We start from the raw sequence: 22,257 nt of genomic DNA on the forward strand, positions 1-22,257 counted from the left end.
GTTCCGTGTGATCGCCAAGGTAGGTAGGGTGGCCTACCAGTTGGATTTGCCGAGTGAGGTCAGCCATATCCACACCACTTTCCATGTTTCGTAGTTACGGAAGTGTGTGTTGGACGACGAGGCAGTGGTCCCTTTGATGATATTTAAGATGATTCGTGCAAAGTTGACAGAAGAGTTATGTGGATTGGTGAAGCTCAGACCTCTAGTTTTAGATGGGGGACTTGGTGCTTCTGAAGGTGTCACCTTGGAAAGGTGTCATCCGATTCGTGAAGCGGGGCAATGTGCCCCCCCCCCCCCCATTTTATTGGTTCATTCGGGATTTTAGCCTAGGTTAGCAGAGTTGCATACTGACTGGATTTGACCAATAAGCGCAGTCAAATCCATAACACCTTCCATGTTTCTCATCTTCAGAATTATGTGGATGCTAAGTTCGCGGTTATTTATTTGGATGGCATTCAGGTTGATGAAGGCCTGAACTATATGGAGAGGCTGATCATGATCATCGACATGAAGTCCAAGACTCTACGTAATAAGGTGGTGAATCTGGTAAAGGTGTAATGGGAGCACTGAAAGGGCTCTGAGTGGATGTGGGAGTTAGATGATGAGATGAGGGAGCACTACCCAGACTTGTTTGAAACAATGGGCTTCAAGGACGAAATTTGATTTATGTGGGGGAGATTTGTAACGCCGGTTTCCAGGTATTTACATTTATTGGCCTTGTTTTTAATAATGTTGCATTTTTGGTCCCAAATGCCAGGCGTTTAGGAGGGAACTCAAGGCATTGGTATGTGGATGCCATACATTCACACATAGAAGACAAACCCTAATTTTTAGGGTTTGTGTAACATCCGAATCATGAGGAATAAAATGTTAGTTTTGCACTTGGAATAGGCTCACAACGTGAGCCATAGTGATCAAGTTATGAGTAGGAAAATTAACTCTTTGACCCGCATCCTCGAACCTCACGACGTGAGGCATTAGTTCTCACGACGTGAGAAAGGCTTGATGATCCCAAACCCTAAAATTCAGGTGTAAAAACCGAATGAGGAGGCTAGGGTCGCCCATCCTCAGCCTCTTTTACTCTCAAGTCACCGAAAACCCTAAATTTGATCCTTTTGAGCCCTTGAGTCTTTGTTAGAGGTGTTGGTATTAAAGGTGTTTGTTTTCATTGAAGGAGGAGAAGAATAAGAAGCTCTTGTGGTGACTCATTTTGGCAGGACCAACTCATCTTTGTGGACTAGCTGAACTTGTGATCTCTAGTAAGGTATAAAGATCCTACATTTTTCACTTAAGGTTGCTAGATCTAGGTTTTGGATACCTTCTTTGCATGGGATCTTGGCTTACGAAGCATGAGGTTCATAAAGTTAGCAACTTTATGAACCATCGAGTCATTTACTGTATTAGAACCCATGGATCTGGACTTTGGTGCAAGTTATGCCCCCCCCCCCCCCAAGCTTAAATCTTAATGATTATATCAACTTTAAACCTAGCTAGTGATTAAGTCATGCATTGGCCATGCATGGCTGAAAAGTTATGATTTTTATGGTCTTTTAGACGAAATAAGGTATTCTGGAAAGTCCTAATTCTTATCTTAATGGATTAAGAGCTTAATGCTCACAGAACAGTTCTCACGATGTGAGGGGTATAGCCTCACAACATGAGCACAATGATTTCCCCAGACTGAGACACTGAGACGAGTGAAGTGGGTTGACTCGCTGTGTTGACCCAAGCCGAGTTGCCTCTCATGACATGAGACGATGAAGCTCACGACATGAGGACAAAAGGATAAGTAAGGATGGGCCATTTCCTTGGAATATGTTGCTATGGGCCTATTAGACTACTCTTTTGGGATGGTATCACACTAAATCACTTGTGGGGCTTGAAGAAGGGTCCATTCTAGGAGTTGGGCCTAATTTAGAAAATTGGGCCATAAGTAGACTGTTAGTGGGATTGGGCCGAGCCATTAAGTATTGGGCTTCATGCTGTGGACTTGGGCCTAGGTCATGGACCAAACTAGATCAGGGACAAAATGGTCATTTTACCCTAAAAAGGATTATTGGATTTTTACTAAGTATTAATTGTGATTATGATAGTCGGGGAGTGACGCAAGCAGCTGGTAGATATTCCTTACTGAGAGTTTCAGTTTTCAGTCATGCGAGGTGAGTCTTTCTTCAGTAGGAACGGGTCGAAGGCACCAATGTCGGCCTGTATATAGAAGTTATGTGTTATGTGTTTCGGGCTTTGGCCCGATATCGGGGTTAGCCCGATGCAAATTATATGTTTTCGGACTTCGGTCCGATGACGAGGCAGTCTCGAGAAGAGTATGTGTATGCTTGATGTCTTTGTGATTCATGCATGTTATGTGATATGTGTTACGGGGCAAGCCCAATGCATGTTAGTAATATGTTATATGTTATGTTTTGATACATTGATAGATTTTTATGATATTTCGAGTTACATGACTTATGTTTTGATGTGAAGTTTGATATTCATGGTTTTTGGTAATGATTTAAAACGAAATTTTTATGTTGTATTTTTGGGATGTTTCAAGTTGGTATCAGAGCCTTGGTTTGAGGGATTTAGGCACACTTTAGGGTGTGTATGAACTCAAACTAAGGAATTTGTATACAAATTTTCAAAAGAAAAACCATTTTTTTAAGGATTTGAGAAAAGAAAAGAGTTTTAGAAAAAGCAAACAAAATTTTGAAAAAGAAAAGAGGGTGTGGTGCATGCAATCAACCGAGCTCAAGTAAGTACTCCCAAATTACCCATATAAGTTTATGTTATCATATGTTTATCAACTTTATGAGAACAACATGCTAGATTAGGACTAAGGATCTAGGAATGATGCCTTATGTTCCTGTTATATGTGTATCAACCATATGAGAATTGCATGCTAGTACAGATTAGTTAGTATGATAGCCTGATTAGTATATGCTTGATTATGTGTACTCAATGCTTGAATGCTTCTTGCTTTGTGCTTTTAGAAGTTCTAGCTATCTTTTACTAATTAGTAAACAAATATGTTAAGTTACATATTGCAAGGACTAAATAATTTCCGCAGGTTAGGTCTAGCTCTATTTCGTAGCTCTTGTTTGAGTCTAACTGTTGTAGGGTAGGATCTCTCATTCGAAGAATTATCTAGTCTGAGTGATATGTTATAGTATTCGCGAGCTAGTTAGCGGAAGATAGCAGGGACTTCTTATGCAGCTGATGGTGGAGAGTGGGATGGTGATTACCCTAGGGCAAGCCTAGGATGAGGGTAGCGCGTGAAGCAATAGTAGTAGAAGGGACTTGGTAGAGTCAAGGTAGTTCTTGAGGAAAGTACAAATAGATGTGGAAGGTAGTATGGGCCCGTACTACTAAAAGCAGAGGATTCGTACTCGAGTCAAGGAATGCTGAGATGAATCCGGGGAACTTGTAGTGTATTTGATCCCTTGAGTTATGTTAGTATTCTGACGTTTGTTATGATGTGTTTTACAAAATGGTGGTTTTACGACCTAGACCAGCAGTTGGCAGTTCAGGTGAGGAATCAAGCTTAGGCTCTGGAGCTGAGCAGCTAGATGAGTAGACTATGGAATTCATCTCCTCAGAGATTATGCGCAGCATACTAGACCAGACTCCTGTGATCTTCGGCACAATCAAGGAGGGCATTATTCAGCTTTTGGACAAGAGATTAAATGCTTTCCGCACTGAGGTAGCGGCCATGATAGGGTCGCACACGCTGAATTTAAGGGAGTTCAGAGCTTGTGGAGCTCCCGACTACTATGGGGCTTGGGACCCCATCACGAGTACCAGATGGTTTGCGGATGTCGCCAACACATTCCGCACCAGCAGATGTCCCGAGGGAACAAGGTTAGACTTGCGTCATGTCTCCTGAAGGACAGGGCACATGATTGGTGGAAGGAGTTCGGACATGCCATGGGTGACGATGCAACTCTTGATGCCATGACATTGAGCGACTTCACGACTCGGTTCAGGGACAAGTTTGCACCCGTGATAGAGGTGCAGCAGCTTGCCAGAGAGTTTCAGGACCTTAAGCAAACGACATATACAGTGGTGGAGATCATCAACAAGTTTAAGGAGAGGGACCTTCTTGTACCGCAGTACATGGCGGATGAGGAGATGAAGAAGGCCCGATATCATGAGATGTTGCAGAGTGATATCCACTAGTTTGTGAGCCACTCCAACTGCATGACACTGGAGGACATGATTGCTAGGGCTCAAGAGAGGGAGTTGGATTTAGAGATGGAGAGGAAGAGGAAACCAGAATGGATCAGTCAGGAAGTTTGGGCCAGAAGCCCAAGGTATCAGATCATAGATCTCGAAGATAGCAGAGCCACAACCGTTATGGAAAATGCGGCAGGATGCACGAGGGGACGTGCAAGGCGGGGAGTTCGAGCTGCTACAAGTGCGGTTGAACTGGTCATATGAGCTGAGACTGCACAACCACCATTACCACCACGACAACATCAGATCTGTTATGCTTTCAGTGTAATAAGAGGGGATACAAGCCGTCCCAATGCCCGAGTTTAGTAGCAATAGGGAAGGTGGTAGCACCTTTTCCTGCCACATTGAGGATTATAGACGACCGTCACGGTCGGGATGAGGTGCCTACGGTGCGGAGCATGGCTTTTTAGCTTACTGGTAGAGGAGGCGTGAGTAGCTCCTGATGTGGTGACGGGTATGTATCCTTCTCTTATATCTTTATTGATATTGTTTGTTACTTATATTCGCCTGTTTTGTTATAGGATTGTTCTTAGTGAACGGTATATCAACTTTGGTACTATTTGATTCGGGTGCCACCCGATCTTTTGTGTCGCTCGCACTCAACAAGCAATTTATAAGAGCTCCAGGGGAGCTAAGTTATCTACTGGAAGTGGAGATAACAGATGAAAGGACCATCAGGGTCACGGGGTTCACAAAGGATGTATGCTACAACTATTCAATTAGCAGTTTTCAGTAGACCTGGTTCCTATTCCCCTACGTAGGAATAAGGTTATAGTGAGTATCGATTTGTTGAGCCCTAATGGGGCAATGATTAATTGTGAGCAGCAACTAGTGAGGGTTCACACCTCTAGTGGGGGAGAGTTGGTGATCCAGGGCGAGAGGCCACAACGTGGACTAGTGTTCTGCTCAGTAGTGAAGGCGAGGCACCACTTTTCAACAGGGTTGCACATGATACGTCGCCTATGTCATGGATACCCGAGATAAGGGTAAGGAGACAGTTGATAATGTACCGATAGTGCGAGAGTACCCGGAAGTATTTCTGGAGGATTTACCTGGGATACCTCCGGAGAGGCAGGTTGAGTTTAGGATTGACCCGGTCCGTGGTGCAGCTCCGATAGCCAAGGCATCGTATCAGTTAGCTCCCCCCGAGATGCATGAGTTGTCTATGTAGCTGCAAGAGCGGCTAGACAAGGGTTTTATCAGGCCGAGCAGTTCACCATGGGGATACCTGATCCTGTTTCTAAAGAAGAAGGACGGGCCACATCACATGTTCATAGACTACCGGGAGCTGAATAAGGTAATAGTGAAGAACCATTACCTAATTTCGAGGATTAATGATTTGTTTGACTAGCTTCAGGGAGCATATTGGTTCTCCAAGATTGATCTGCAGTCAGGGTATCACCAGATGCGAGTCGAAGACGATGACATGCAGAAGACAACTTTTAGGAATCGCTATGGTCACTATGAGTTTGTGGTGATGCCGTTTGGGCTCACCAATTCTCCAAATGCGTTAATGGACCTCATGAACTGCGTATGCGGACTGATGATGGATCGGTCTATAATAGTCTTCATTGATGACATCTTGGTTTACTCCAAGACTCAGGAGCAACATGAAAGAACATGAGGGAGGTGCTGGAGACATTGAGGAGGGAGAGACTTTTTGCGAAGTTCTCCAAGTGTGAGTTCTGGTTGCGCGAGTTACAGTTCCATGGGCACCTCATCAACCAGAAGGGTATTCTGGTAGATCCGGCCAAGATAGAGGTCGTGATGCAATGGGAGATTCCGAGGTCTCCAATTGAGATTTGTAGTTTCCTGGGTTTGGCAGGGTATTACAGGAAATTCATTCAGGACTTCTCCAAGATCGCAGTTCCTTTGACCCGATTGATCAAGAAGTTGGTGGTTTTCTGCTGGGGGCCTGAGCAGAAGGAAACCTTCGAGACCCTTCGACAGCGATTATGTGAGGCACCGATTCTGACCTTGCCAGAGGGAGTTGATGATTTTGTAGTCTAGTGTGATGCTTCGATCAAAGACATGGGAGCAGTGTTGATGCAGTGAGATCATGTGATAAATTATGCTTCAAGGCATCTGAAGCCTCACGAGGCAAACTATCCGACACACGACTTAGAGTTGGGGCTGTGGTGTTCGCCCTCAAGATTTGGCGGCATTACCTCTACAGGGTCTGTTGTACCATTTAAACGGACCACAAGAGCTTGAGGTACCTCATGGATCAGCCGAATCTGAACATGAGGCAGTGTCGATGGTTACATGTGGTGAAGGACTATGATTGTGAGATCCTTTAACACTCGGGCAAGGCCAACGTAGTGGCCGACACCCTGATCCACAAGGTGGTAGTGGCCCTGATCCTAGACATCTTTCTGAGGATGAAAATGATTACTCCATTGCTAGGGAAGATTCGAGAGGCGCATGTCGAGGGTCTGAAGAAGGAACGCCATAAGTGCGAGCGGATGATAGGCCAGGTGGCCTCCTTTGATTATGAAAACCGTGTGTTATTGACCCTACATAGGAGGGTTTGGGTACTATACTGAGGCGGGGTATGACAAATACTGATGGATGAGGCCCACAAGTCCAGGTTCTCGATCCATCCGGGGGCAACGAAGATGTACAGATATCTTCGACCCGACTACTAGTGGCCGTGCATGAAGCGGCACATAGCTTGGTACATGGAGAGATGCCTAAACTGTAGGAAGGTCAAGGCAGAGCACAGAGGTCTCACAGAAAGATGCAGCCGTTAGACATCCCTGTGTGGAAATAGGAGGACATTACTATAGATTTCATCACGAAGCTTCCTAGGACCGCACGTGGGGTTGATGCGATTTGGGTCATCGTGGATCGGTTGACCAAGAGTGCCCACTTCATACCAATCCAAGACAACACCTCAACCAAGAATTTAGACAAGATTTACGTGTGAAAGGTAGTGACACGACATGGAGTGACTATCTCAGTAGTGTCAGACCGAGATGTCCGTTTTACTTTCAGATTTGGGAAGCGATTCCATGATGAGATGGGTACTCGTATCCATTTCAGCACCGTTTTCCACCCCTAGATGGACAGACAAAATGAGAGGACAATTCAGACTCTCAAGGATATGCTTCGAGCATGCGTTTTAGATTTCGGTTGCAGTTGGGATACGTATCTTCCATTAGCAGAATTTTCGTATAACAACAGTTACCACGTCAGTATAGACCGGACTCCCTTTGAGATGCTCTACGGGAGGAAGTGTGGGACCCCAATTTGTTGGGGTGAGTTTGGTCAGAGGTGAGACAGGCCCGATGCTCCCAAACCCTAAAAATCGGGTATAAAAACAGAATAGGGAGGCTAGGGTCGTCCATCCTCAGACTCTTTCACTCTCAAGGCACTAAAAACCCTAAATTTGATCCTTTTGAGCCCTTGAGCCTTTGTTAGAGGTGTTGGTGTTAAAGGTGCTTGTTTTCATTGAAGGAGAAGAAGAAGAAGAAGCTCTTATGGTGACTCATTTGGGCAGGACCAGCTCATCTTTGTGGGCTAGCTGAACTTGTGAGCTCCAGTAAGGTATAAAGATCCTACCTTTTTCACTTAAGGTTGCTAGATCTAGGTTTTGGCTACCTTCTTTGCATGGGATCTTGGCTTACCAAGCATGAGGCTCATTAAGTTAGCAACTTTATGAACCATCGAGTCATTTACTATATTAGAACCCCTGGATCTAGACTTTGGTGCAAGTTATGGCCCCCAATCTTAAATCATAATGATTATATCAACTTTAAACCTAGCTAGTGATTAAGTCATGCATTGGCCATGCATGGCTGAAACGTTATGATTTTTATGGTCTTTTAGACGAAATAAGGTATTCTAGAAAGTCTCAATTCTTATCTTAAAGGATTAAGAGCCTAATGCTCACAGAACAGTTCTCACAACGTGAGGGGTATAGCCTCACGACGTGAGCACGATGATTTCCCCAGACTGAGACCCTGAGACGAGTGAAACGCGTTGACTCATTGTGTCGACCCAAGCCGAGTTGACTCTTATGACATGAGACGACGAAGCTCACGACGTGAGGACAGAAGGATAAGGAAGGATGGGCCATTTCCTTGTGCTATGTTGCTATGGGCCTATTAGACCACTCTTTTGGGCTGGTATCAGACTAAATCACTTGTGGGGCTTGAAGAAGGTTCCATTCTAGGGGTTGGGCCCAATTTAGAAAATTGGGCCGTAAATAGACTGATAGTGGGATTGGGTCGAGTCATTAAGTATTAGGCTTCATGCTTTGGACTTGGGCCTAGGTCATGGACCAAACTAGATCAGGGATAAAATGGTCATTTTATGCTAAGAAGTATTATTGGATTTTTACTAAGTATTTATTGTGATTATGATAGTCGGGGTGTTGCGCAAGCAGCTGTTAGAGATTCCTTACAAAGAGTTTCAGTTTTCAATCTTGCGAGGTGAGTCTTCCTTCAGTAGGAACGGGTCGAAGGCACCAATGCCAGCACGTTTATATAAGTTATGTGTTATGTGTCTCGAGCTTTGGCCCAATGCTGGGGTTAGCCCGATGCACATTATATGTTTTCGGACTTCGGTCCGATGCCGGGGCAGTCCCGAGAAGAGTATGTGTAACGCCCGTAGATCCGGGCTAGTCAATTTATAAATAATAAGGGTCGAAAACAACTTTTTGACAAAAGATTATTTAGAATAAATAATCTTAACCAAGTTGTTGAATATGTCTCAAGGGTTCCGTACATATAAAGAGCACCAAAATCCGAGTTATAACGAAGAAGTTATGACCCATCGCAGTTTAGCGACGGAACCGGCACGACACTGCGAAGACGTAAATAGTGAATTTATGATAGAGCGACTTTTAGCCTTAGTAATATAAATGAAAGTCATTAAATATGTTAACCTGAGAACGTGCATAAAAAGAACGCCCAAATCTGACTTCGTATGAGGAAGTTATGATTTTTCGAAGTTTCGGCTGAGCGGTGTACAGCCCGAAGTTCGAGTATTAGATGGAGCGGTTTTTAGCCGACACAACCTAAACGAGAATCGAAGATTTCGTTATTATTAGCATAACAATAAAAAGACGGACGAAAATGGACATCGGATGAAGAAGTTATGAGATTTTAACGGACCAATCGTGTCCCAGCTTGTTAAAAATATAACTTTAAAAATAAAGTCAAAATTAGCCGACGGAGTCTAAACAAAAGTTGTAGAGTATGTCTCCACCTACGCGTGGATATAAAGAACGTCAAAAAACGGAGTTCGTATGAACGAGTTATAAATTATAATAGGATATTTACGTATTAAAATAAAGTATAAATCATATATACGTACACATATATATACATATGTATATATCATTAGAAAGGTATCGGCGATGCGGTCATTATAAGACTAATGTTGAGTTCTTTCGATATTAGTTTAGTACACATATAATTAAATCCATGTAAAATAGAGGGGTGTTTAGTTGTTTATATAACTATAAGGTCATTAAGTAATTATGGAGAGTAGTTTTTGAAAATTCAATTAGTATAAATAAGAGCCTTAGGCTCTGATATTTCTTGCACCATTCTCTTGATTCAAGAGTCTTTCTCTCCTTATCACCCGAGCATTTCGGTCCCTCGTGATTCGACTTCTCTTTCTGTAGTTTTTAGTTAGTAAGGTGAGCGCTGAAGCGCTACACGAATCTTTTTAAAAAGATTCAGCGACGAAGTTCTGCCCCTGTAGAGCCCGACTCCTAGCTAAAATATCATTGTAAGTAAGTTATGCTTACCCTATTTTAATATAGCTTATATTTAAAATTACTATTGTTATTATGAACTTATAATAAATATTTGAGCTATTATTATGACTTATATAAGTGCCGTTATAATATCTTTTTAACTACTCGCGGTACGGGGAATCTGGTTTAAAGGGCCGCATAGGGTTGTTGGATTTCAGAAGTGCTATACGCCAAAATGGTCATGCCCTCCAGTGTTTTATGTCTGGCCCTTGTCTGTACATAGTGGTTGGAAAGTATTGTTTAAACGCTTATATAATAATAATAATAAGACTAATAATTAGTCATGGTAAATATTAGACTAAAATCTAGTGGTAATAATACTAGGTTTCGTCGAAGGAAATTATTTTAAAGTAAACGAATCGCTGTCCGAGTACCGAGTCACCACCTTCTCAGGTGAGTGCATAATTACTTTCATCTTACACATAGATATGAAGTATTTTATATAAATTACGTGCTATGTGTGCATATTATCTGAGTACTTGTTGTCTATGCTAGATGAACGATTTTATACATGTTTTAAATGATTTAAACTGTATATGTATTTTATATCTACGATAATATTGGGGTAAAACATGGGTAGATGTAATAGATGGAATATGAGTTGGATGATGAGTTGAGAGGTGTTATAGACCACGAGGTGAGGGTGAGAGGTGGACAATGTTAGAAGCCTTTCCCAAATGATGGCCCCGTCATTCAGTAGAGTATGAATGACAACCACAGACTATTCTAGACAGTCTAGTGGAACACTAGTAGGCTCGCAACTTGTAGGTGTTGTGAACGATGTGTTCACCCGGTGTACTCTAAACCCTGGCGTCCATGCAGACTTGGTGCCTAAACCTTGGTGATCATGCAGACTTGATGCCTAAACCCTGGCGACTATGCAGACTTAGTGCCTAAGCCCTGGGGACTATGCAGACTTAGTGCCCCTTGTGTAAACCGTGGCAAAGATGGACTTCGTGCCAATTCCTTAGGATGATCCTTAGGAATGAATGAACGAGGAATATCTGATTCTTAGGGTAGATCCTTAAGACTAAAGAAGATAATGGGGAGGGGTAATTGTGTTGATTGTTTGATTGTTTAAACATAATAATTATATTATTGTGGGTTGAAAACCCTATGTACTCACCAGGTTTCCAAACCTGACCCACTCAGTTTATTTATATCACAGGTGTCGATATGAAGTGACATTACTCTGAGAGATTAAGGAGATATAGATCACTAGTGTAAATGAATGTAAGTTCTGTTTATGCTTATGTTTCTGTATTGACGATGACATTCCAAATGTTTTAAAATGAATAAAATACGTTTATTCGGAAATGCTTTGATAACGTATTTATCGTGTTTTTTTCTGGGAATAAATTCCGCAACATTTTTATTAAAAAATGTACTCTGATTTTCATAAAGCATAAACAAAATCGGTCTTTTCTGGCCATGAAAATGGGGACGTCACAGTATGTGTATGCTTGATGTTTTTGTGATTCATACATGTGATGTGATATGTGTTCCAGGGCAAGCCCAATGCATGTTAGTTATATGTTATATGTTATGTTATGTATATATGATATATAATTTGATGTGTATATGTCGGGGTAAGCCCTATGTCAGACGTGGTATGAAGCCGGGAAGGAGTCCGATGCAGCTGGGCAGTGACCCATAGTTGTATTATCTGTTATATGATATATATATATATATATATATATATATATATATATATATATATATATATGTGTGTGTGTGTGTGTGTGTGTGTGTATGGTATTTGATAGTTTAGGGGAGCTCACTAAGCTTCGTTCTTACAGTTTCCACTTTTGTTTTAGGTACTTCAGCTAACAAAGAGAAGGGCTCGGGGTGATCGCATGGCACACACCACAGTTTCCAACATGGGAAATTTACTCTGATATTGGTACATGTTTTGATACTTTGATAGATTTTTATGATGTTTTGAGTTACATGACTTATGTTTTGATGTGAAGTTTGATATTCATGGTTTTCGGTAATGATTTAAAACGAAATTTTTGGGTTGTATCTTTGGGATGTTTCAGTTTGCACCCTATTTGAAGGTCATTATAGCCTCAAGACCCTTCTTAACTCCAACCTACATTTCTCTTAGCCCTCATTTCAAAACCTTAAGTGTGTGTGAGTGTTTTGAAGCCTTGGAGTATCATTTTAGTGTTCTTCGTGAAGAAGGAAGACCACTGGAGTGGTTTTGTTACTCCCTCGCTTTTAGATATGGACTTTTTGCAACACGGTGATGAGGTATTTTTAATTTTAACCCTTGTGCATGAGAAAGATTGCATAAATGGACCATAGTGGCATTTTGGTGATTTTGGCCAAATACTTAGTACATTGGGCGTACATTATGTACGTTGGGGGTACTTGGACGGACCTTTGTACTCTGAACGTACACTGCGTACACAGGGTGTACGTGAAAGATCCTCAAACCCTAATTTTTAGGGTTTGGTCCATATATAAACATCATTAACCCCTCATTTCTCATTCCCTGTTTAGCTTGCACTTACCATTTTGTCCATCTAGAACCCTAATCATCCTTGAGAGTGTTCTTGAGCTTTTGTGGGTACTTTTGGTCATTTAGAAAGAAGGAGAAGAAGAGAGGACCACCTTGGAAGAGTGAGGCACCTTAGATCCAGAATATCATCACCATTTGTCATCATTTTAAGGTAACAAGCTCTGAACTTGATGATGATTTGCTTAAGATCTTGTCAGCCTTGAAGCTGTGAACATTTTTGTCCCATTAGCTTGGCATTATGAGTATGGGTTACTCTAATTCTTTTAAGTCATCCTTTTAGACATTTCAGAGTGTTGTGATGTATAAAAATATGATCTTGAGTTTTATATATAACCTATGCATATGTTAGATGGTCTTATTGGGTTAAGAACTTAGGGTTTTTGAAATTTAGCACTTTATGGCCATGCAAAGTCATAAAGTTGGAAACTTTATGAATTAGGACATCATTTTAGGCTTGGATCTGAGTTTTGGACGTAAGGGTTTAATGGAATAAGCTCATAGTGGATTTTTGTGATTATTCTGCATATGTTGGGCGTACATGGTGATACGCTGCGCATACGCAGTCAGCGCCCTGTGTTTCGTCAACATTGGAGTATATTGGGCGTACTTTCTTTGTATGTAGGGCGTACTCCACTGGGAAGAAATATTGATTTTTTGATCTTGACCGTTGACTTTGACTTTGGCCAGGCTTAACCATGTTTGACTTAAGAGTATTTTGGGTATTTTGAGCTATTGTTAAGCCTTGGCCTCTATCTATTGAATAGGTTACCTGAGGACTCTTGATCTAGGATCTTTTACCTGTTCCCCGTTTGGTTGTGGTTCTAGAGTAGGATCACTTGTCTGGGTGACTATCTCACCTCTGAGTATATACAGTTACACATTCCTTGGATTGTTGGTAATTAGGATATTGCTATGCTGCAGTGATCTGTTAGATCTTTATCCTGGTAGTTGGTATGTTGTTATGTTGTAGTGATGTGTTAGAGCTGTATCCTGGTATTTAGGATGTTGCTATGCGGTAGTGATCTATAGATCTGTATGCCTATCTGTACTTGTTGGTTATCATCTGGTGGAGTGCCTTAGGGATAGTCTGTGGTCATGTAGTATAGTTGGAGAACTCTTGATCTAGGCTTTCTTGTCTATTCCTTGTTTAGTTGTGGCTCTAAAGTAGGATCATCAGTTCAGGTGGCTATCTCACCGCTGCTCACTTATGGTTACACATTCTATGGTGGTTAGCTGGTAGTAAGACTATATGTTGTAGGAGGACTAGTAGGCGGTAGTGAGTTATATGCACAATGTTCACATGTATTGTGTGTTAGCTTGATCCTAGATTGTGTTATACCGACACATGGTATTAGTGGGTTGAGGCGGTCCTGCTTTGTGATGTAGGCCAAGATACCTAGTGCGGGTTGGTTGTAAGTCGTAGGCACGGAGGCTTTGGTAGAGCGGTTGGGTTGAGGCTGTAGGCCAACAAACCTTGGGTATTCCACCCTGATGGCTAAGTGGACCCGATGCATGCTTGTATGTTTATCATATGGGGTATTTTGGGGGAAACTCACTAAGTGTTGTGCTTACCCAGTTGTTTATTGTTTCAGGTAGTAGTGGCCATCATGGGAATGTGAAGGCATGACTGTACACATTCATTAACAACATTGAAGATTCCCACGCTTTAATATCACTTTGATTTTTATAAATGTATTTGGAACAAACAATTTTCTCCATAACGGAGTTATAATTGGGGAAGATTTACTTAAATAAAAATAAAAAATTTTGGTTGTGAAAATTAGGAGGTTGCAATGCAACTAGATTTCAAGAAGTAATGATACAGTTTACAAATGTAGCTCATGTTCTTCGTTTTTTTATTAATCTTAAATCTCGTCAAAATGTATTCTTTTTTGTTGTTAGCATTTCCCCATTCTACTGAGAATCTTAGAATTATGCTTATAATCTTTGGTTTTTCTCTTATAATTCTTGTATTCATCCACAAAATGTAGTGGTTTTTAATTTTCATATTCAAAGGATGCATTATATTCTTTCAAAGAATGCATTATATTCTATTCAGAAAATGGTTAGAAATTAGTGTATTTTTCATCATGTTTGATGTAATTTCTTTTAAAATTTTAGAAAATTTTAATGATGATAATGTATTCTTTCAAGAATATATTTTTTTTAATTTATATTCATTCTCATGAAAATTTTAAAATATTTCACATACTTCTCAAAGAATAAAGCGTATTCTTTCGATTTGCTCAATTTTCAGTACAAGGTTTCCGTGCATATAAAGAACGCCGAAATCCGAGTTATAACGAAGAAGTTATGACATGTCGAAGTTTCGCGACAGAACCGACACGACGTCGAATGACGTAAAAAGTGAATTTACATTAGATCGATATTTAAACTTAGCGATCTAAACAAAAGCTGTAGATTTCGTTAAACCATGAGCGTGCATAAAAAGAACGTCCGAATCTGACTTCGTATGAGAAAGTTATGATTTTTCTAAGTTTCGACTTAGCGGTATGCAACCCGAATACTCGATTTGAGATCGAGCGGTTTTTAGCCTAAACAATCTAAACGAGAATCGAAGATCGTGTTGATAGTAGTCCAACGGTAAAAAGACAGATGAAAACGGACGTCGGGTGAAGAAGTTATGAATTTATAACGGACTTTTCCTGTCCCGACCTACTAAAAATAAACAAAAAAAAAAAAATAAAAAAAATTCAACATTAGCCAACATAGTCTAAATGAAACTTGTAGAGCATAATCCCACTTACGCGTGAATATAAAGAATGTCGAAAACGGAACTCGTATGCGAAAGTTATGAATTTTTGAAGATCGTAACATGCATACCAAAGTTTATCCGAAGCATACGCCCAGCGTAACCAAGATTACGCCCAGCGTACTTGGAAATTACGCCCAGCGTAATCCCAAACTCAACAACCTATAAATAGAAACCGAGGTCAACCATTTTCTTTGCTCATTTTCTTTGTTCTCTCTAGTTTTTGCCTCGATTTGTGTGCCAATTACATCCCTAAGACCCAGTATCATTCCCGAGCCCCGAAGCAAGTTCCGAAGCCCCGAGGATCCGGAGAAGTGAGATTCCAGAGCCGAAGCTCTGCCCGCGAGAGGCCCGTTTTTGTGAAGATCTTCCAGATCTACCAAAGAATACTACTTCTACAAGTTGTAGTGTTGTCCGATCATCTTCTGATCAAGTGAGTGTATAGTTACTTTCTTCCACCACATAGATATGAAGTATTTGCTATGAAATACATGCTATGTGTTTACACGTTGTTTGTTTACTTGAGATGGATCTTGAATGAATGTTTTATACATGTTTTTTATTAATTTAAATTATATATATGTAATTTATATCTACAAATATGTTGGGTAGAACATGGGTAGATGAAATACTTGGTGTGTGATGAAAGATGAGTTTGAGGATGAGACGAAATGTGATATAGATCATGAGATGAGGGTGACACGTGAAAAATGAGTGAAACCTTTACCCAAACGATGACCCCCGTCATTCAGCAGAGTAGGGATGACAACCACAGACTATTCTAGACAGTCCAGTGGAACACTAACAAGCTCGCAACTTGTAGGTGTTGTGGACTTGATGTTCACCGGTGTACTCTAAAAACCCTGGCAGCTATAGATTTAGTGCCTCATAATAAAACGATGGTAGCTATGGATTTAGTACAATGTAGATGAACCATGGTAGCTATGGATTTAGTACTATGAACCTTGGTAGCTATAGATTTAGTACTATGTAGATTAACCTCAGGCAACAATGGACTTTGTGCCAATTCCTTAGGTCAATTCCTTAGGAATGAATGAAGGAAGGATAGTTGATTCTTAGGGTAAAACTTTAAGAAGTAAAGAAGATAATGGGGATGGGTAATTGGGTTGATTGTTTAATGATAGAATATAATAATTATATTATTGTGGGTTGAAAACCCTATATGCTCACGAGGCTCCCAAGCCTGACCCACTCCGTTTTCTTTGTATCACAGGTATCAATACGAAGACATATTTCACTGAGAGATTTAAAGGAGATGTAAATCATTAGTATAAATAAATGTAAGTTCTGTTTATGCTTATGTGTCTGTATCGGAACATGATATCTCGAGATTTTGTTATATAATGAAAATACTTTTCTTTAAGAAATGCTTTGATAAATTCATATCATATTTTGTTTTGGGGACAAATTCCGCAACAATTTTCTTTAAACGATTACTCTGATTTTAAAAACAAAGCATAAACAAATCGGTCTTTTTTGGCCGTGAAATTGGGGATGTCACAGACGCTCCCGGCTCCAAAACAAAAGATACGGTCAGGAGACAAGCAGGAGGACCAGACCATTACCGTCAGAGCCAATAAGAGCGCCCTAACGGTTGAAGGCGCATGACTCTCCAATCAGCGCTCCTGATCCTATCTTCCCAAAAAGCGATATTGTCTGGTACGGATCAGGCAAGGGAGCTAGGTATAAAAGGATATGCTCTCAGACCTACGAGGTAAGTTCTCGGAGCCTTCTAGAGAGAATACACACAAACCCTAAAATACCCTCTAACTTGACCGTCCGAGCGTTCTTCTGGGAGGGGCTCCCGGAAAGCGGCTAACGACCTTCGTTATTTGTGATCTTGCAGTGATAGCTAGACGTTTGAGAGGAGTTTGCGGATAGAGTAAGGGAAAGGTCACATCACTATTATACATATGATACATGTTGCCCCATTTTAATAACATACATGCTAAGATCATAACTTTTCATTATTTTCATCCAATTGTCACTATTTTGTTACATATTAACACAATAGTTATCATTTATATTTGAACCTACCCTACATACACACACACAAACACACACACACACACACACACACACACACATATATATATATATATATATATATATATATATATATATATATATATGTTGGGTTTTATTCAAAAATTAGTTTTAGAAACCCAATATTTAACAACAGAAGACTTTGTAATTTTATAATAACATAAACTAGTTTAAACCCCACCAATATCTTCTTGCAAAGTTTGGAAATAAAAACATCAACCATAGAAGAAATAAAAAGATGGCAACCTTTGTAGTCCCTTGAATGGTCCCTACACGAATGGTCCCTATGGTTTAGGGTAATTTACGCATTTGGTCCCTAACTTATTTTTTTAACTTGGAAAGTCCATATTGTTTGTTTTTGTTACGCTGGGGTCTTACCTAAAAAGACTGTTTTGCCCTTGATTTATTTATTTATTTAAATAAACACACCCCCAATCTATCCATTCACCTTACCTTACATATCCTATCATTTTTCCCTATTTAAATAATAATATTTTTAAGTAAGACATTGACCAAACGCGTAACAAAAACAAACAGTAGGGACCTTCCAAGTTAAAAAATAAGTTAGGGACCAAACGTGCAAATTACCTCAAACCATAGGGACCATTCGTGTAATTTACTCAAATAAATAATTTACAACTAATTATAAGAGTTTATAAATGTTAATTAATACTAATTTCTAATAAATAATTAGTTGTATCAAATTATTAGTCTGACCTTTTAGAATTATATATATATATATATATATATATATATATATATATATATATATTATCTAACAATATTATTCTATAATAACATGAGCATATAGATAGATTAAGATTAAGGATAGTGGGAGCAGCTTGACAACACCCCTGACATGGCTAAGGTGGCTAGACGCACACCACCATGCCTCTTCGGCATACTCCCTTCTCCTACCATGCCTCTCTCACTCCTTTGCCTCTCTTCTCTCCCATTGCTTTAGTAAAAATGGTCTAACACCGCCGTCATCCTTGTTGGAGCTAAGGTGGAGCTCGGCAAGGTCAACACCTCTCTCTCTCTCTCTCTCTCTCTCTCTCTCTCTCTCTCTCTCTCTCTCTCTCTCTATCTATCTATCTACTTGTTTGAAAACCTAGAACAATTTAGTGTTTATTTACTTCAATATTTTGTCACCTTTTGCCAAATACATTCTAAAGAATTGCACATCTTATGGTACTCTTAAATATTTTACAAAAAAGCATTACAATCTGTTGAAATCTTTTTGGAAATATAATACATTGTCGGCCTCATAGCTGGATTATTATTCAAACATCTTATTGCCAAAATTATAATGTGAGTCAACACATTCTTTATTTCTATCGATGCGGTTGGAAGGCGGTGATCTACCATATCTTGTAGCTGCATCTTCCCATCTGAGAGAGAGGCAATAATACTACCTGGATGCTCTCCTTTGATCACTTCTAGTGCTAGAACTCCAAAACTATACACATCACACTTTTCGGTTACCTTCATTGTATAAGCAAGTTCTGAAAAACAAATGGAAAAATAATACATAGTGAATATGAGTTGTGACTTCTCGAATTTATGTCTAAAAAGAGTAGGAAAAATTCATAACCTGGTGCAAGGTATCCAAATGTTCCAGCAAGAGCACTCTCATTAGAAGAATTTGGATTCAAAATCTTGGAGGTGCCAAAATCTGATACACAAGCTTCACCCTCTAAGTCCAACATAATATTTTTGCTTGAGATGTCTCGATGAACTATTGGGGGTGAGCAGTCATGGTGCATATATGACAAAGCATAGGCGACCCCTTTGATGATTTTCACTCTCTTGGTCCATCCCAAAGTTTGAGTAGCTTCTTTCCTCAACATTTCATACAAGTTACCTCCTTCCAGGTATTCATAAATCAAAAATGAATGTTTTGTATGTAAACAATACCCATATAGCTTCACAATATTCCTGTGCCTTATTTCAGTTAATGCCTTAACCTCACGTAAAAAGCTATTACGATCAACCATATCCAAAGATGAATGAATTCTCTTAACAGCAACTATCTCATTTGATGTCAACTTTGCTCTGTACACTGCTCCACATCTTCCCTTTCCAATACAATATGCTTCATTAAACTCCTGTGTTACCTTCAAGATTTCATCATATGCTTCCTTTCCGCTAAAACTTGATATGGAAAAGAAGTCCAAGACGTGATCCTCTTCCACCTGTCTTGTTGATGACAGCTTCTTTCTTCGGTGATAGAAGATCACCATTCCAATGAATATACTAACAAGTAGAAGTGCTCCGAGAAGAGGGAGTGAAACAATAAGTGCAAGCTTTTGACGTCTGTTCTTATCATGCTTTTCCAGTATCAAATTGTTGTCGCACTGTTGTAATCCAGTGATGTTACCACACAAACCTTTATTCCCTTGTAAACCTTTTAGAGAAGTATTCAGAAAGCCTTTGCTGTTGGGAACGGGACCTTCCAACTCATTGTAGGATACGTCAATGCTCCACAAAGCATTCATTGCTTCCATGGAGTTAGGGATATTGCCAGAGAGTTTATTGTGAGAAAGATTTAGCTTCTCCAAACTACTTAAACTTGCAATTTGTGATGGTATTTCTGAAGTGAGTGAATTCCGACTCATATCAAGAATTGACAAGTGCGACAATTTCCCTAATTGTACTGGAATTTCATTTGTAAAGTTGTTGTTTGACAAGTTGACATGAAAGAGATTTAAGCAACTCCCCAAAGTAAAAGGGATGGACCCTGTAAAATGATTCAAAGATAGGTCCAAGAGAGAGAGTGCACTCAGTGATCCTATTTCTGCGGGTAGTGAACCCGAAAGCTGGTTACTACTTAAAACCAGATTCAATAAACGATTCATCCGCACAAATTCTTTTGGGATCTTCCCAACCAAATGATTAAATGAAAGATTAAGCATTTCTATTTGAGTAGAATTACCAAGAGATGGAGGTATGCTACCACTGATATCATTTCCTCCAAGTTGCATCGTGGTCAAATTTTTGCACTTACTCCAATTGTCAGAAAGTTCCCCATAAACCTTGTTGTCATTGAGACCGATGAATCGGAGGTGAGGATAAACACCAAATATTTGGGATATATTTCCAGAGACCTGGTTCCCATCAAGCCGTACTCTAACTAGACTTGTACAATTATACAAACTCTTGGGCATTGTGCCCATCAGTTTGTTTTGACGTACAAGCAACAACTCTAATCTCCCTCCATTACATATATTATCTGGTAAAGAGCCTGAAAATTTATTTTCGGAAAGTTCTAGTGCAACAAACTTGAGATTTCCCAACTCTTGTGGAAGATGACCAGAAAATTGGTTACTGTTGAGATACAAATTCTCTAACTGCATGAGGTTGCCAAACGACTTAGGAATGGAACCATTGAGTAGATTATTACCTGCGGACAGAGTAACAAGTGATGTCATGTTTCCAAACTCTTCTGGAATAGGACCGGAAAGGTTGTTCGAGTAGAGACGCAGAAGGGTAAGGGATTGAAGACGACCCAACGAACTCGGGATTGAACCTGTGAGACTATTATTGAGAAGGATTAGCCATTTAAGCGAACTCAAACTTCCTATTTCAGGAGGAATGGGGCCATGTATCCGATTGGAAAACAGATTCAATATGGTCAGCTTGCTTAGATTTCCAAGAGAGTTTGGGATTGTCCCGGTTAGAAAATTGCTCTGCAAATGCAACTGACCTAAATTTGAGAGGTTTCCTAATACATAAGGAATGGAACCAACGAGTTTATTTTCATTAAGAAATAGGTCACGGAGGTAGGTCATGTTACCTAGACACAACGGAATGGAACCAGTAAGAGCATTAGCATACAAAGAAAGCTCAGACAGAAACTTCAAATCACATATCTGATGCGGGATCGAACCATTTAACTGATTTTCAAACAAACGAAGTGTTTCAAGATTTGCCAACAGCCCAATTTCTGGAGGTATTACGCTGGAAAAATGGTTATAATCAAAATCAAGCAAAACAAGTTTTGACAGGTTGCTGATCTCTGCTGGGATAACCCCCGAAAAATTGTTTTCACTCAGATCAAAATCTGTAAGGTTGGGAAATGATGAAAACGTGAAGCCATTTAGTGTACCCGATAAGCTCGAGGATGAAAGGTTCAGTTTGGTTACGCTTCCATCAGAATTGCACGAAACGCCATACCAAGTGCACCAAAACATAGTTGGCATCGTTTGAGCCACAGAACCATTTTGACTGTTGGGTAGAATAGATATCCATGAAGATAATACAGAAATATTATTTTGTTGTTGCAGGCTAGCTTTCCATTTAAGAAGAGCAGCGACTTCATCAGTAGAACCATAAGCAACAACAGGGAAAAAGGAAATTGTGGAAAGTATTAGTTTTAATATATGGACGATAAGGCACTTCTCCATTTGTAAAGAATTTATTCTTTGTGTTGGTGTTTAAGAGAAAATTTTCATATAGTTCCAACTATATACTTTCCAAGTGAAGAACGCTTTACATGGAAAAATAAAAGTCATAATTACTTTTGGTGATTTGCTACGTATAGTCTTCTTCAAATTTCAAACCTATGACTTTGTGATTGTTGAATATTATAAATGGTATTTATTGCTCATTTTGAATCAAAAACTCTGACTTGATGCTAAATAATTGCTTATTTCATTTTCAAATTATTTACACTACAAAAGGACGCACGTCTCCACCACTTTTAGACTATATCATAGAAGTTAAAAATCAGTAAAATTTAAAAGATGTGTTGAAAGTGTAAATCGCCACAAATTGGGGAGAAAGTTGACAACCCCTAAAATTAGATGTCAAAAGTGTATAACCAAAAGATAAAACACTGATGGAGAAAAACCAAAAATATTATAGTGTGAAAGTTGTCAAAGTTGGAAA

At 39.8% G+C, this 22,257-nt stretch overlaps 1 protein-coding gene across 1 annotated transcript; it reads right to left on the reverse strand.

The window, feature by feature from the left end:
- Positions 1 to 18,535: 18,535 nt before the first annotated feature.
- Positions 18,536 to 21,789, reverse strand: LOC144997209 (uncharacterized). The gene is made up of 2 exons (XM_078957090.1): positions 18,962 to 21,789; positions 18,536 to 18,872 (listed from the first exon to the last, which is right to left on the reverse strand). The coding sequence occupies exons 1-2, from the start codon at positions 21,771 to 21,773 to the stop codon at positions 18,574 to 18,576; spliced, it is 3,111 nt and encodes a 1,036-aa protein (XP_078813216.1). The 5' UTR covers positions 21,774 to 21,789; the 3' UTR covers positions 18,536 to 18,573.
- Between the last annotated feature and the right edge of the window lie 468 nt (positions 21,790 to 22,257).

Source organism: Lactuca saligna, chromosome 1 (assembly GCF_052625555.1).
Source record: "Lactuca saligna cultivar CGN05327 chromosome 1, ASM5262555v1, whole genome shotgun sequence".
NCBI classification, from domain to species: Eukaryota; Viridiplantae; Streptophyta; class Magnoliopsida; order Asterales; family Asteraceae; genus Lactuca; species Lactuca saligna.